The sequence below is a fragment of the Heloderma suspectum genome, chromosome 2 (genome assembly GCF_057233095.1).
Source record: "Heloderma suspectum isolate Gila_16-S chromosome 2, 16-S_ref, whole genome shotgun sequence".
In the NCBI taxonomy this organism is placed as follows: domain Eukaryota; kingdom Metazoa; phylum Chordata; class Lepidosauria; order Squamata; family Helodermatidae; genus Heloderma; species Heloderma suspectum.
This window is the reverse complement of record NC_139459.1, coordinates 4,594,629-4,611,767: the sequence shown is the minus strand read 5'-3', so window position 1 is coordinate 4,611,767 and position 17,139 is coordinate 4,594,629. Positions and strand designations below refer to the sequence as shown.

The 17,139-nt window shown below is 45.3% G+C and overlaps 1 protein-coding gene across 2 annotated transcripts in view; it reads left to right on the top strand.

Annotated features, from left to right (window-relative positions):
• DNAI1 (dynein axonemal intermediate chain 1) overlaps window positions 1-17,139 on the top strand; it is a 232,862-nt gene that overhangs the window by 47,034 nt on the left and 168,689 nt on the right. The window contains exon 9 of one of the 2 annotated variants that reach the window (XM_084832793.1): window positions 4,699-4,833. The exons of the other annotated variant lie outside the window; for it this stretch is intronic. Within the exon in view, the coding sequence (XP_084688919.1) occupies window positions 4,699-4,833 (135 nt within the window). The remainder of the gene's footprint in view (window positions 1-4,698; window positions 4,834-17,139) is intronic. 2 annotated transcript variants of the gene reach the window in all.

The window sequence follows — 17,139 nt, the reverse complement described above, 5'->3', positions numbered from 1 at the left end:
ACAGAGTTCACTCTACACACCCCCATCGTTGCTGAAACAAATACTACGTGTGCACGAATGCTTAATTGTCAAAAATTTTCCAAAAAATATAAAGCTATCCCTGGCCCCCTTCCACTGTAATAAAATTCAAAACATATCTTTTAATGATGCCCACATACTTTTGCCTCATGGATAGTTTTAGACATGTAGTTCCTGCACTTGGTCATTCATTCCTGCCAACTTGTCTAATAACCACCCATGTTGCCTCAGCCGCCAATTGAACTGGTGCCAGTTCTTCCCCTGTGGCCCGAGAAAATCCGTCGACGGCAGCCTCGAGCACTCCAACTAACTAAAAATTGTAATAGTCATGTGCAGTTATATTCTGACTCAGAAAAATTGGCCTTAGCAATGTCACTGGTTAGGGTTCCAGGTTTAGCCTTGGCTGATGGTCTGGAAATCAACCGGTTAGCTTGCAGCTTAGCCAAAAGCATAAATGCCACCTCACGAGCATTGTCATTGTTAAATAAAGAGTTGCGTGATCTAAGAGGTGCAGTTCTAGAAAATAGAGCTGGTATAGATTACCTCTTCCTTCTTCATCATTTAAGTTGTGAGACATACCAAAAGCTCTGTTGTTTTAACTTAACTGATAATGGCAATGCTGTAGATGAACAGATCAACAAGCTGCACGATATAGTAGCTAACAAAACAATAAGACAAAACAATTAGCTCAATTAGTTAACCCCTTGGCTTCCAGATCTTAGCTGGCTTAAAGCATTGTTCATCCTAATTCTACCAGTGTTGTTCATAAAAGTTCTGTTATGTCTCTGCGTTCCTTGTCTTATGCGCTGTTTAACCAATCTGTTTTATGTTTTATGAGGAACAGAAAGGGAGGCGGGGTTGCACTGTATGTGAAAAATACATATCTCTGCACAGAAATACAGGAGGAGGAGCTTGGTAGCCCCATCGAGAGCATCTGGGTTGAAATAAATGGAGCAAAGAATAAAAGGAACATGGTGGTCGGAGTCTACTACCGGCCACCCAATCAAGGAGAAGACAAGGATGAAACTTTTGAAAAGCAAATAGCCAATGTTTTAAGGAAGCATGATGTAGTAGTAATGGGGGACTTCAATTTCCCCGATATTTGTTGGGAGACAAATTCTGCAAAACATGGCCCCTCCAGGAAATTCCTGACTTGTGTGGCGGATAACTTCCTCCTACAGAAAGTAGAGGAAGGAACTAGAGGATCGGCTATCCTTGACTTGATCCTAACCAACAGAGATGACTTAGTGGATAAAGTAGCAGTTACAGGAACTCTGGGGGAAAGCGACCATGTTGTACTTGAGTTCTTGGTTCTAAGGGAAGCAAAAGCCGAGTGTACTCAAACGCGTACCCTGGATTTTAGGAAAGCTGATTTTAATAAACTCAGAACAATGATCAGTAAGGTCCCATGGCAAGCAATGCTAGCGAGAAAAGGAGTCCAAGATGGGTGGGAACTTTTAAAAAAGGAAATTCTCAAGGCACAATCACAAACAATTCCAACAAGAAGAAAAGGTGGAAGACAACAGAAGAAGCCAATGTGGCTTCACAAAAAGCTTAGGGATGACCTGAAAACAAAGAAGGACACATATAGGAAGTGGAAAGAAGGCCAAGTAACAAAGGAAGAGTACAGGCAGGTAGCACAGAATTGCAGGGATGGCGTCAGGAAGGCTAAAGCGGAGAACGAGGTGAGGTTAGCGAGGGATGCTAAAAACAACAAAAAGGCTTTCTTCAGCTACGTGCATAGTAAAAGGCAGAGGAAAGAAATGGTTGTTCAGCTATTAAATAAGGATGGCAAAATGATAACAGAGGACAAAGAAAAGGCAGAGGTGCTCAATTCCTACTTTGGCTCAGTCTTCTCCCAAAAGAGGGTCTATGACCCCCCTGGCAAAGGCGAAGTACAGGCTGAAGGGGCAGGATTGCAGCTTGAGATCAACAGGCATATGGTCAAGGAACACCTCATTACTTTGAATGAGTTCAAATCTCCAGGGCCAGATGAACTGCATCCTAGAGTCATAAAGGAACTGGCAGAAGAGCTCTCAGAACCGCTGTCTATTCTCTTTGAGAAATCATGGAGGACCGGGGAAGTGCCAGATGACTGGAGGAGGGGTAACGTTGTCCCTATCTTCAAAAAGGGTAAAAAGGAGGAACCTGGGAACTACAGACCAGTCAGTCTGACATCAATCCCTGGGAAAATTCTGGAGCAGATCATAAAGCAATCCATCTGGAAGCACCTTGACAACAATGCAGTGATTACTCGAAGCCAACATGGATTTGTCAAAAACAAGTCCTGCCAGACAAATCTGATCTCATTTTTTGATCAAGTCACCTCCCTTGTAGACCGTGGGAATGCTGTAGACATCATATACCTCGACTTCAGCAAAGCTTTCGACAAAGTGCCCCATGATATCCTGATGAGCAAACTAGCTCGAAGTGGGCTAGATGAAACAACGATCATGTGGATCCACAGTTGGCTACAGAATCGGACCCAAAGAGTGCTTATCAATGGGACCTTCTCAAGCTGGGGAGAGGTAACGAGTGGGGTACCGCAGGGCTCAGTCCTGGGCCCAGTGCTCTTCAATATTTTTATTAATGACTTGGAGGAGGAGGTGCAGGGAATGTTGATCAAATTTGCAGATGACACAAAATTGGGAGGGATAGCTAATACTTTGGAAGACAGAAACAAAATTCAAAGTGATCTGGATAGACTGGAGTGCTGGGCAGAAAACAACAGAATGGCATTTAATAGGGACAAATGCCAAGTTCTGCACCTAGGAAAAAGAAACCAAATGCACAGTTACAAGATGGGGGATACGTGGCTCAACCACACTACGAGCGAGAAGGATCTTGGAATTGTCGTCGATCACAAGCTGAATATGAGCCAACAATGTGATGTGGCTGCAAAAAAGGCAAATGCTATTTTGGGCTGCATTCATAGAAGCATCGCTTCCAAATCCCGGGAAGTACTAGTTCCCCTCTACTCAGCACTGGTTAGGCCTCATCTGGAGTACTGTGTCCAGTTCTGGGCACCACACTTTAAGAAGGATGCAGACAAGCTGGAGAGGGTTCAAAGGAGGGCAACAAAGATGATCAGGGGACTGGAAACAAAGCCCTATGAAGAGAGACTGAAAGAACTGGGCATGTTTAGCCTTGAGAAGAGAAGACTGAGGGGAGATATGATAGCACTCTTCAAGTACTTGAAAGGTTGTCACAGAGAAGAAGGCCAGGATCTCTTCTTGATCATCCCAGAGTGCAGGACACGGAATAATGGGCTCAAGTTACAGGAAGCCAGATTCCGACTGAACATCAGGAAAAACTTCCTGAGTGTCAGAGCAATACGGCAATGGAACCAATTACCTGGGGAGGTGGTGGGCTCTCCCACACTGGAGGCCTTCAAGACGAGGCTGGACAGCCATTTGTCAGGGATGCTCTGACTTGGATTCCTGCATTGAGCAGGGGGTTGGACTCGATGGCCTTGTAGGCCCCTTCCAACCCTACTATTCTATGATTCTATGATTCTATGTCTCAGCTAGTAAAACTGCCGCCCTCTACGCTCTAATAGCCCAACAAGAGGCTAAGTAATATGTATGTCACAAAAGCTTTGTATGGTTATCAAAATGCTATAATTGTAATGAAATTATGCATTTAAGGGGGGAATGTAGCAGCCATATTGGGGGTCAGACTAAGTAGCCTCATGCAGTCTCATGCTTCATGTTCTTGCTGAGCTCTTTCTCCCTTGAATATATTGTTGTAAGCTGACGAGACACAGGAATTCCTTATCTTGTCAAAGGTCATACAATTGTATATCTTGTTCTCTGCTGTTCTCTTCTGTTCTCTCCTTATCATGGCTACCCTATAACCCAGTTCTTGTATTATAAACAATGGTGCTGGGAAAAGAAATGTTGAGGACTGCAACCCCACGCGGGAGGGGGAGGAGGAGCCGTTTCATATGTGTCACAATGTCTATAAAAACAATGTGCTGATGTATTTTGGGGCTTCTGGCTCTTTGGAAATGATTCCAGCCTTAAGCCCGCGCGTTAAATAAAGAATCTCTTTTTCCTTCACTCCGTGGTCTCTCTGACTCTGGGTTCTGCAACACCAGGTCAGGCCCAGGAATTTTCTGGCTTCATTTTTTGGCTCCCCGTTCTTGCTCTAGGTTCTCTCTGTCTGTCACCTTGCCTGTTCTTCTGTCTTCCTGCCTACCTGCTCCCTCCAGCTTCCTTCCAGGTCTGCCAGCTTCCCCACACACAGTTGCCTGCTGCTTGCTGCATCTTTACCCCAGTTCTCTTTTGGAAAGACACCTTAACTCTGGCTCTGGCTTGCAACCAGCTATGCCTCTGGATGGAAATGCCTGTGGATCTGCCCCCATCTGTCATCTGAGTCCAGTCCTATTCCTGCTGAGGCTTGCATCTTGCCTCCCTGTATGCTCAGTTGCATATGGCCCAGCACCAATACCCTGATTAACACACTGCTTATTTTATGTTGTCACCCATCTTCTGTGCTTTTCTGACTCATTTCTTGGAGGTTTTTGAAAGAAGGTTGGGTGGACACTAGCTGGGGATGCTTGAAGAGGCATACTTACCTTCTGTTAGGATCAAAGGTTGCACTAGCTGATCCATTAGTACCCTTCCAGCTCTGATGGTGTAATATCACTTCTAAGACTATCTGCTCTGTCTCTCTTAGTGGGAAATCTATGACGCCTACGTGGAGGAACTCCATAAACTAGAAAAGTCAAAGGAGAAAGAAAAACAAAAAGCTCCAGTGGCAAAGAAAGAAGACAAGATGAGGGGAAGAAAACTAACTTCTCTAGAATCTCAGGTGCTGTTCTTATGGGTGGTTGTGGTGATGATATGTACAATAGTATTTTGTGGCCTTATAATTCCAGCCCCTGTTTCCCGGAGTCATCCCCTCATTCTAGGAATGTCCCCCTCTGTTATTAGTGAACTAGTAAACTTGCCCCAGTGGTTTTCACTAATCATAGACTTAGTCCACATTCTGCAGTCCCTGGCTTGGAAATGTTTCCCTGAAAGGTTTTAAGTCACCAGGCCCAAATCACAGGGCTCCATACAGTCAGGTTCTGTGGCTGTTTGATGTACAGGTGGAACCTTATAAAGGTCTGCAGAGACCAGACTAAAGGGATCAAAGATCCACTTGAGACTTCAGCACATGAAAGGTTTCTAAGATATAGCCAATGGTTAGGCATAACCAAGCTTCAAAGCACTTTATGTCTTCCGAGCATGAGCAGTTCAGGACAGGGATCAGCTCCCAGCACACTGAAGAACTTTCTGAATAACTTTGAGCAACTCACATCCTTGAGAGCCTTTTAAATGAGTATATAATTTTTTTTTGCCTCTTATACAGCATGATAAAACTTAACATCATGCTGTATTTTATGGTTTTGCTGTGAACTGCCCAGAGAGCTTTGGTTATTGGGCAGTATAGAAATGTAACTAACAAATAAATAATCCTACCACTAAGGCAATAAGGTTCAGGCCTACTTTACACAAAAAGCAGCAGTATGGTTTTGCATGGTGAACAAGTACATATGAACAACTCTCCAAGCGAAGGAACCAGCATGCCTGTTCAGCTGCAAGTAGCCTTCAGAGACTGCTTGTTGCTCATACCACATGGGCATAAATGATGGAATCTGGCAAGTCAGTGCCGCAGCTCCCAAGGAAAGAGGATGTCCTTAGAGTAGAGGTGGGCGAGGGAGGGGAAGGAAGTGCCAGAAACTGAGACAGGGAAGGACAGTGTGCAGTAGAAGAGTCAGGAAACCAGGGGCCTGTGAAACAGGACAGAGGTAGGGCAAATCCCTCATACAGGGCCCAGGTGATTGGAGAGGCTGTATATTATTGGTGGGAAGAGATACAGAGAGGCAAAAAAAATTATATACTCATTTAAAAGGTTCTCAAGGATGTGAGTTGCTCAAAGTTATTCCAGAGGTTAGCCAGAAGAGATAAGGAATTATTTTTAAACAAGCAATGCATAGAAGTGGAAGAAGATAATAGAATAGGAAGGACAAGAGACCTCTTCCAGAAAATTAGAAACATCGGAGGTAAATTCCAGGCAAAAATAGGTATGATCAAAAACAAAGATGGCAAGGACCTAACAGAAGCAGAAGAGAGCAAGAAAAGGTGGCAAGAATATATGCAAGATCTGTATAGGAAGGATAATAATATCGGGGATAGATTTGACGGTGTGGTCAGTGAGCTAGAGCCAGACATCCTGAAGAGTGAGGTTGAATGGGCCTTAAGAAGCATTGCTAATAACAAGGCAGCAGGAGTTGACAGTATCCCAGCTGAACTGTTTAAAATCTTGCAAGATGATGCTGTCAAGGTGATGCATGCCATATGCCAGCAAATTTGGAAAACACAAGAATGGCCACCAGATTGGAAAAAATCAACTTATATCCCCATACCAAAAAAGGGAAACACTGAAGAATGTTCAAACTATTGAACAGTGGCACTTATTTCACATGCCAGTAAGGTAATGCTCAAGATCTTGCAAGGTAGACTCCAGCAATTCATGGAATGAGAATTGCCAGATGTACAAGCTGGGTTTAGAAAAGGCAGAGGAACGAGAGACCAAATTGCCAATATCCGCTGGAGAAAGCGAGGGAGTTTCAGAAAAACATCTATTTCTGTTTTTTTGCCTATTCTAAAGCCTTTGACTGTGTGGATCATCACAAATTGTGGCAGGTTCTTGGTGGTATGGGGATACCAAGTCATCTTGTTTGCCTCCTGAGGAATCTGTATAACAACCAAGTAGCAACGGTAAGAACAGACCATGGAACAACGGACTGGTTTAAGATTGGGAAAGGAGTACGGCAGGGTTGTATACGCTCAGTCTACCTATTCAATCTGTACGCAGAACACATCATGCGACATGCTGGGCTTGATGAAGCCAAGGCTGGAGTTAAAATCGCTGGAAGAAACATTAACCATCTCAGATATGCAGATGATACCACTTTGATGGCCGAAAGCGAGATTTGGCTGAGGAACCTCATGATGAAGGTGAAAGAAGAAAGTGCAAAAGCTGGGTTGCAGTTAAACCTCAAAAAAACCAAGATTATGGCAACCAGCTTGATTGATAACTGGCAAATAGAGGGAGAAAACGTGGAGGCAGTGACAGACTTTGTCTTTCTAGGTGCAAAGATTACTGCAGACGCTGACTGCTGCCAGGAAATCAGAAGACGTTTACTTCTTGGGAGGAGAGCAATGACAAACCTTGATAAAATAGAGCAGAGAATCACACTGACAACAAAGGTCCGCATAGTTCAAGCAATGGTATTCCCCGTAGTAACCTATGGCTGCGAGAGCTGGACCATAAGGAAGGCTGAGCGAAGGACGATAGATGCTTTTGAACTGTGGTGCTGGAGGAAAATTCTGAGAGTGCCTTGGACTGCAAGAAGATCAAACTAGTCCATCCATACTCCAGGAAATAAAGCCAGACTGCTCACTTGAGGGAATGATATTAAAGGCAAAACTGAAGTACTTTGGCCACATAATGAGAAGACAGGATACCCTGGAGAAGATGCTGATGCCAGGGAAAGTGGAAGGCAAAAGGAAGAGGGGCTGACCAAGGGCAAGATGGGTGGATGATATTCTGGAGGTGACGGACTCGACCTTGGGGGAGCTGGGGGTGGCGACGGCCGACAGGAAGCTCTGGCGTGGTCTGGTCCATGAAGTCACAAAGAGTCGGAAGCAACTGAGCGAATAAACAACAACAAAACATAATATAAAAGTTTAACACCAGTATAAAATGAAAATGAAAAATGAAAACCAAAATGAAACCTAGCATCAGTGCAAAGATTTAAAATACAGTAACATGTTGATGAACGGTGTGTGACATCACAATGACTTGGGAAGTGGAGCTTGCAGAGAAGGGGCAACCGTTTTGTATCTGAATTCCAGTTTCCTCCCACCCATCTCTCCCACATCATGTTAAGGCAATGACCAGACTCTGGCACATCTGGTTGTTGTGTGTGAGAATGCAGTTTACAGATGGTCAGAGAGATTACACTAAGGCCAAAGCTAGCATTTGCCTTTGAAAATGACCACACATTGCCAAGTCTGGCTGCTGAGGCTGCACAGAGTGCATTATCCTTGGGGAGAACCACACGAGGGAGTGTGTGTGCGCACACATGGACTAGCCTTAATTTGAGGGGTAGAGGGAACCAGCTGGGGCTGCTTCATGCACAGCATCCACCCATCGGACCCAGCACCCATCTCCTGGTCCACGGAACCTAGCTTCCCCACTTTGTGCATGCCAGGAATGTGTTAGAAAAGTTGTAAAGTTCTTTCGCATTTCCAGTAACAACAAATGACTGGAGAAGAATGGGTGAGTTGCTTCTGTTCACTGTTTTGATCCCAGTGGAACTTTTACTGGGTGGAGGAAAAAAAGGTGGTAAAGGTGTCCCCAACCAGTCGTGTCCGACTCTAGGGTGCGGTGCTCATCCCCGTTTCTAAGCTGAAGAGCCAGCGCTGTCCGAAGACGCTTCCGTGGTCATGCGGCCGGCATGACTGAACACCGAGGTGCACGGAACGCTGTTACCTTTCCCGCCGAGGCGGTACCTATTTATCTACTTGCAATTTCTTGCTTTCAAACTGCTAGGTTGGCAGGAGCTGGGACTGAAGATGGGAGCTCACTCCGTCATGCGGCACTCGGGTCTTGAACTGCTGTCCTGCCAACCTTCCGGTCTGCAGTTCAGCATCTTAACCACTAAGCCACCGCGGCCCTTGGATGGAGGAAGGGCATCAATTTTGACATGCTTTAATTGATTTTAGAAGGGGAAAAGATTTTAGAAGGGGAAAAGATTAATTGCTTTTGGTTGCTGATTAAATGTTATCTGTATGTATAAGCCTTGGCAGTATGGATGGCCAATGGTGGAACCATCCTGCAACCTCTGCCTAGTTGGCCACCAACATTATTCCACATTGATGATAAGGGAGTTATTCCACTGAAATGTACGTGAAACTTTGGAGGTCTGCACTTCCGCATGATGAGAAAATAAATACCTATTTGGCAGTACTCCATTACCTCAATTGGGGTGGCGTTCAGGGGGTCTGTTAGAGAGGAGTCTTCTTGCACATGAGGATCGGGCCTTGTGTCAGCTGGTGATTATTGGCTCAGAAGGATGAGGCTGCCAGAAATAGATAATTAGAAGGACATAGAAATTGCCCCAGGGGGTTTCATTATAGCCTTCACTCCATGCTTCATTAATTCCCACAGCAAGTCTGAAATTGGCACTTTGACTGTCAGTATCTGCATCATGGCTTTGCCTCTTGATTGGTTTCGACCTTTAATTCTTCTAGGAAAGCCACTGGGCTGAGTCAGGGGAACCACTTAGCTAAGCAGTGTCCTCTGCCTGTCTGGAAACTCAGAGTCCCAGGAGGTCAGGTGGGGCAGAGCGGCCAAATTCCCCCAGGGATTAAATTTGGAAGGAAAAGGGAGGGGAGATTTCTGTAGCTTTTATAAATCAACAGGTCAGGGACAGAATATTTATCTCATACATACATAGCCCCCTCTTCGGCCTTGTTTGGTTATTATAATTTACATTTTAAGTAGAGCTGAGATTGGTATCTTGGAGCACCCCAAGGTTGTGACCTGAGTGACTATGTGCAAAGACTCAGGGTGGGGGCACAGAGACCCCACAAAGTTATACAGCTACCACCATGATCTTGGGAATCTGAACAGGCCTCTGAGAATGCTTTCACATGTCCAATCAGAGGACCAAAAGGAATGCCAGTAATTAAGGGGGAAATCCAAAACTCTGATAGAAGAACCCCTCCTGGCTGAAATGTCTGAGCAATATTAGCAAAGTGATCGCACAGGTTGGCACAGAGGAGAGACCCCAGCCACAGAATTACAACAGTTAAAAGTAAAACTGTATTAATTTAAGGAACAGATTTTACATGGCATTTAAAAAGTGTATTCTAATAGTGTATTTTAAGCTGTGACTTTAATATTGTTATGTGTAAACTGTGTAGAAATTTTATTAAATTAAGCGGGATATACGTTTTAATAATAAAATAAAAAGTAGAAAGGAAGGGAAAGTTTTTAGAAAATAAACATGCAAGTTTTTTGTACTACCTGAGCAACCTGTTGTCTGACCTAGAGGTGCTGCTGCCCTTGGTGGCCAAAAATTAGTATTTTGTCCAACCCATTCTAAAAAAAAAAAAAGTGGGTAGTGCATTTTGTCTCAAACAAAGCCAAGAAAAAGGAAGGAATCATCCCATGATTTTCCTGGGCACTCTAGCCTATGGAAAAAGTTGTCCCCTGGCTCTGCCTGTATAACAGACTCAAACTGGCTCACCTAGAAAGGGTGGGACAAATCCACTCTTAGATCTGGGCCGCAGCTGGCAGGGGCAAGGCATGCACCAGCCAACTGGAGATGATGGATATCATTCTTGGCTCAGCTTTAGAGGAAACCAAAGTTAAGCACCCGTTAAGTGTGCAGAGTGATCCTGTACACATTGGACCTGGTCTCACAGCATGGTCCACCAGGATCTTGAACATGCCTTTAAGCATCCATTCTGGTCACTCACTGGAAGGAGGCTCAGAAACACTAAAACATCCATTTGCATCAGTAACTAAAAGAATACCGTGGGGCGGGAGAAGGGGGAGGATTCCTACACACTTCTGCACAAACAGCAGAGGGAACAAGGGCCTTTGAAATATGGAGTTTGGTCAAATTAGCTGACCAAAACAAATCCAGTTAATTTCTTCACATTGGGGAGAGTTGAAGCCTATCAGGTAGAGGAGACCCTTTCCCAAGGGTCACATCCTCCCTGAAAAAGTTGGTCACACAGTGCTAACTATTATTCCTTCAGTAAAGTCCAAGTTCATTGTGTTTTCCAGAATTCTTGCTAACCCTCCATCAAGATCCCTACCAAAGGGATTACTGCACCTTTCATGTCTGGCTTCAACAGTTGCTGAGTAAGAATATGGTAGAGAACCCATAGTAGGAGAGCCAGTGTGGGCCAGTGTTTGGAAAGTTGGGCTTGCACCTGGGAGATCTGGGTTCAGATCTTACCTCTCCCAGGGCCTCTGGGAATTCATACCTGCATGGCATAGCATATCAGCTTCCCAACTGTTGTACTCACAAAATAAATACCTGCGCCACACATCACCACACATCACACATCTCCACTTTTTCCTGCAGGCTTTTTTATCTTTGTGTGTCGGAAACTTTGCAATGATTAAATTAGCCTTCCCTCTATGGGTTTTGACTGTATGTCCATATCCTAGTCCAGAACCTGAGGCAGTGCCAGCTCAGGGCTTTTGAGGACCCTTGGACAAGACACCCTCAACAGCCCCCCTTCCTCAGTGAATCTACCTGCTCACCACCATTGTCACCCGCTGCTCTTGCTCCTCCCCCTCTTTCTCATCATGGCTACCACTTGCTTGCTTGGCAGGCAGAGGGCCAGGGAGCAGATAGGCTGTGGCATCTCCTCCTCCAACCCATTGTCAGGGACAGAGCAAGAGGTAGGTGAACAAGCAGGTTGCAAGGAGAAGGAGCAACTTCAGGGGGCTTTTGTCAATGGGCCCCTGCTGGGCTGTGGGGCCTTGGCAGGTGTCCAGCCATACCTACCTTGACCTGAGGACACAGCACTGCCCAGGAAGAGGCTTCACGCTACAGTTCTGCTGGCTCATGGCATGGGGCAGCAAGTTCAGAAAAAGCATGTGGTAGAGCTTGCTTGCCCCTTCATGGATCACTGCCTTGTTGTGGCGAAGGGGCTTGCGTAACTCAGTGAAGCCATAAGCTATGCCGTGCAGGGCCACCCAAGACGGGCAGGTCATGGCGGAGAGCTCTGACAAAATGTGGTCCACTGGAGAAGGAAATGGCAACCCACTCCAGTATTCTTGCCAAGAAAACCCCATGGAACGTATCACAAGGCCAAAAGAGATGACGCCGGAAGATGAGCCCCTCAGGTCGGAAGGTGTCCAATATACTACTGGGGAAGAGCAGAGGGAATTTCCAAGTGGCGCCAGAAAGAGTGAAGCGGCACTCAGCTGTGGATGTGTCTGGTGGTGAAAAGAAAATCCGATGCTGTAAAGAACAATATTGTTTAGGAACCTGGAATGTCAGATCAATGAATCAAGGTAAGCTGGAGGTGGTCAAACATGAGATGGCAAGACTGAACATCGACATCTTGGGAATCAGTGAACTCAAATGGACAGGCATGGGCGAATTTAATTCAGGTGACCATCATATCTACTACTGTGGGCAAGAATCCCTTAGAAGAAATGGAGTAGCACTCATAGTCAACAAAAGGGTGGGAAAAGCAGTACTGGGGTACAATCTCAAAAACAATAGAATGATCTCAGTACGAATCCAAGGCAAACCATTCAACATCACAGTAATTCAAGTCTATGCCCCAACCACTGAGGCCGAAGAAGCTGAGGTTGATCGGTTCTATGAAGACCTACAACACCTTCTAGAACTAACACCAAAAAAAGATGTCCTCTTCATCATAGGGGATTGGAATGCTAAAGTAGGAAGTCAAGAAATCACCGGGATAACAGGCAAGCATGGCCTTGGTGTACAAAATGAAACAGGACAAAAGCTAATAGAGTTTTGCCAAGAGAACACGCTGATCATAGCAAACACTCTTTTCCAACAGCACAAGAGGCGACTCTACACATGGACATCACCAGATGGTCAATATCGAAATCAGATTGATTATGTCCTTTGCAGCCAAAGATGGAGAAGCTCTATACAGTCAATAAAAACAAGACCTGGAGCTGACTGTGGCTCAGATCATGAGCTTCTTGTTGCAAAATTTCGGCTTAAATTGAAGAACGTAGGGAAAACCACTAAACCATTCAGGTATGACCTCAATCATATCCCTTATGAATATACAGTGGAGGTGAGGAATAGATTTCAGGGATTAGACCTGATAGATAGAGTGCCTGAGGAACTATGGACAGAGGTCCATAACATTGTTCAGGAGGCAGCAACTCAATCCATCCCAAAGAAAAAGAAATGCAAGCAAGCCAAGTGGCTGTCTGATGAGGCTTTACAAGTAGCTCACGAAAGAAGGGAAGCGAAAAGCAAGGGAGAAAGGGGAAGATATATCCAACTGAATGCAGAGTTCCAGAGAATAGCAAGGAGAGACAAGAAGGCCTTCTTAAATGAACAATGCAAAGAAATCGAGGAAAACAACAGAATGGGAAAGACTAGAGATCTCTTCAAGAAAATCAGAGATCTCAAGGGAATGTTTTGTGCAAAGATGGGCATGATAAAGGACAAAGAAGGCAGGGACATAACAGAAGCAGATGAGATTAAGAAGAGGTGGCAAGAATACACAGAAGAACTATACAGGAAAGATCTGAATGTCCCTGATAGCCATGATAATGCAGTCACTGAACTTGAGCTGGACATCCTCGAGAGTGAAGTCAAGTGGGCCTTAGGAAGCATTAGTAACAACAAAGCTAGCAGAGATGACAGTATTCCAGCTGAGCTATTTAAAATCCTAAAAGATGATTCTGTTAAAGTGCTGCACTCAATATGTCAACAAATTTGGAACACTCAACAGTGGCCACAAGACTGGAAAAGGTCAGTTTACATTCCAATTCCAAAGAAGGGCAACGCCAAAGAGTGTTCAAACTACCGCACAATTGCGCTCATTTCACATGCCAGCAAGGTGATGCTCAAAATCCTACAAGCTAGGCTTCAGCAGTATGCGAACCGAGAACTACCGGAAGTCCAAGCTGGGTTTCGAAGAGGCAGAGGAACTAGAGATCAAATCACCAACATTCGCTGGATCATGGAGAAAGCAAGAGAATTCCAGAAAAACGTCTATTTCTGCTTCATTGACTACGCTAAAGCCTTTGATTGTGTGGATCACAACAAACTGTGGCAAATTCTTAAAGTGATGGGAATACCAGACCACCTTACCTGTCTCCTGAGAAACCTGTACGAGGGTCAAGAAGCAACAGTAAGAACCAGACATGGAACAACCGAGTGGTTCAAAATTGGGAAAGGAGTACGACAAGGCTGCATATTGTCACCCTGCTTGTTTAACTTATATGCAGACTACATCATGACAAACGCCGGGTTGGATGAATCACAGGTCGGAACTAAGATTGCCGGGAGAATTATCAACAACCTCCGATATGCAGATGATACCACCCTAATGGCAGAAAGCGAAGAGGATCTCAAGAGCCTTTTGTTGAGGGTGAAAGAGGAGAGTGCAAAAGCTGGTTTGAAACTCAACATTACAAAAACTCAGATCATGGCATCTGGCCCCATCACTTCCTGGCGTATAGAAGAGGAAGAAATGGAAGCAGTGACAGATTTTATTTTCTTGGGCTCCAAGATCACCGCAGATGGTGACTGTAGCCATGAAATTAAAAGACGCTTGCTCCTGGGGAGGAAAGCTATGGCAAACCTAGACAGCATAGTAAGAAGCAGAGACATCACCTTGCCGACAAAGGTCCGTCTAATCAAAGTTATGGTTTTCCCAGTAGTAATGTATGGCTGTGAGAGCTGGACTATAAGGAAGGCTGAGCGCCGAAGAATTGATGCTTTCGAACTATGGTGCTGGAGAAGACTCTTACAAGTCCACTGGACTGCAAGGAGGTCCAATTAGTCAATCCTAAAGGAAATCAACCCTGAGTGCTCATTGGAAGGACAGATCCTGAAGCTGAAGCTCAACTATTTTGGCCACCTAATGCGAAGAGAAAACTCTCTGGAAAAGACCCTGATGGTGGGAAAGACTGAAGGCAAAAGGAGAAGGGGACGGCAGAGGATGAGATGGCTAGATAGCATCACCGATGCAATGAATATGAACTTGAGCACGCTCCGGGAGAGAGCGCAGGACAGGAAGGCCTGGCGTGCTATGGTCCATGGGGTCACGAAGAGTCAGACACGACTGAACGACTGAACAACAAAAGAGCTTGCTTGAGAATGGAGATGACTGCATGATTCAATGCACCCCTATATAACAACATTCCCTGCACACACAAAACCAGCAGTTAAAGATTCTGACTTAGCCTTCTCCCTAATCTTGGACTTAGTAGCATTTTAGGCAGGGATGGTGGATTTTTTATGTGGAGAGCATTTGTGTGATCCCTGACTTGAAGGAGGGGTCTGGATCAGCCTTCACACTTGCTTTCTTTGGAATGTCAGTGTGGGTGAAGCATTGGCCTGCCCAAAATCCCACTGAAAAGTTAGCTACCTCTTTAAACATCCTGATTATATTTCCGGGCTCTGTCACATTTATTCTTGGCAATGTGAGCTATTTCCTTACTGGCTTCCCAGAGATCCCTGCACTGGGGATATTATTTATGTCAGTAATTTGTTTGTTTCTAAGTAATTAAAAGACCATGAAACAAGAGTTATATGTTGTAGGCAGTCTGCTGCTCCAAGATAAACATATCATTTTATTGCGAATGAATATCATGGCTGGGCCAGAACGTTTATTTTCCTAGCTCCGGACCATTATGCAGTCATAACGGATGCTTCCATTAATATTATTGCTGCTGTATAAAATAATGTAGCTAAAAATCCCCAGAAGGATGGAATTAGTGTGCTAGTAAGCCAGTCCTAGTGCTCCAGGAGCTTCCTAGTCAGCAAGGTTTGCTGGGAAGATCAATTCCCAATGGATCTTAAAAGGAGATAAATTAGGCATATCAATTCCTCTGAAGATTTGTTTCAATAAGATACAGAATAAATCACAGCTGGTAGCCCAATCAGAGAAGTGTTGTGGCTTCAGTGCACCGCATACAGGGTGTTTCTCGCTATTGGAGTATCCTAATTGGCTCAGGACATTAATTCACTGACATTTTTTAAATTTATTTACAATATTTATATACCGCTCCATATCCAAAACAGATTTTGGAGTGGTGAATACAAAATATAAAACAGTAAAGGAATAAAAAGATTAAAACACCACCATTAAAATCATGCTTTAAAAAAACAACCACAGAATGCCAATAGAAACTGTGACTGGTCAATAAAGGAATGTCTCCAGGAACAGAGCTGTTTTCAGGAGGTGCTGGAAACAACAGTGTTGGTGCCTGCCTGACCTCCAGGGGCAGGGAGTTCCAAAGAAAGGGGGCCGCCACACTGAAGGCCCCCAGGTGGACTCCAGCTCCAGGTGGACTCCAATCTGGCCATAGGTCCATGTGGAACCACCAATAGCAAGCCCTCCAATGTCCTCAGTGACCAGGCAGGTTGGTAAGGGAGAAGGCTCCCTCTCAGGTATCCTGGTCCCAAGTTGTTTAGGGCTTTGTACGCTAGCACCAAAACCTTAAACCTGGCCCGGTAGCGGATAGGCAGCCAGCGCAGTTCCCTCAGCAAAGGAGTTACATGCTGAAAAGGAGCAGCTCCCAACAACAGCCGAGCTGCTGCGTACTGCACTAGCTCCAACTTCTGGAACAGCCTTAAGGGCAGCCCCGCATAGAGCGCATTGCAGTCATCCAGCCTTGAGGTTACTAGCGCTTATACCACTGTGGCCAAGCTGTCCAGGAGAGGCCATAGTTGGTGAACCAGCCGAAGCTGGTAAAAGGCACTCTGAGCTACCATGGCCGCTTGGGCCACCAGCAACAGTGATGGATCTAGGAGTACCCCCAAACTATGGACCTGATCTTTCAGAGGGAGTGCAGCCCCATCCAGAACAGGCAATGAGCCTCTCTTCCGGACTTGGGAACCAATTCACCCACAGGGCTTCCATCTTGCCAGGATTCAGCTTCAGTTTATTGGCCCTTATCGAGCCCATTACCGAGTTCAGGCACTGGTCCAGGACTTGCACAGCCTCTCCTGGTTCAGATGCCATAGAGAGGCAGAGCTGTGTGTCATCAGCATAGTGATGGCGCTTGGCTCCAAATCCCCAAATGACTGCTCCCAGCAGCTTCATATAGATCTTAACACTGGGGACAAGATGGTAACCCTGCAGAACCCCAGAGCTCAATTGTCAAGGGACGGAGCAATATTCACCCAGTGTTACTCTCTGAAATCAGCCCTGCAGGTATGACTGGAACCGCTGTAACACAGTACCTCAGATACCCATCCCACCGAGTTGATCCAGGAGGATCCTATGGTCAATGCTATCAAAAGCTGATGAGAGGTCAAGTGGAATTAACAGGGTTGCACTCCTCCTGTCCCTTTCTCAATAA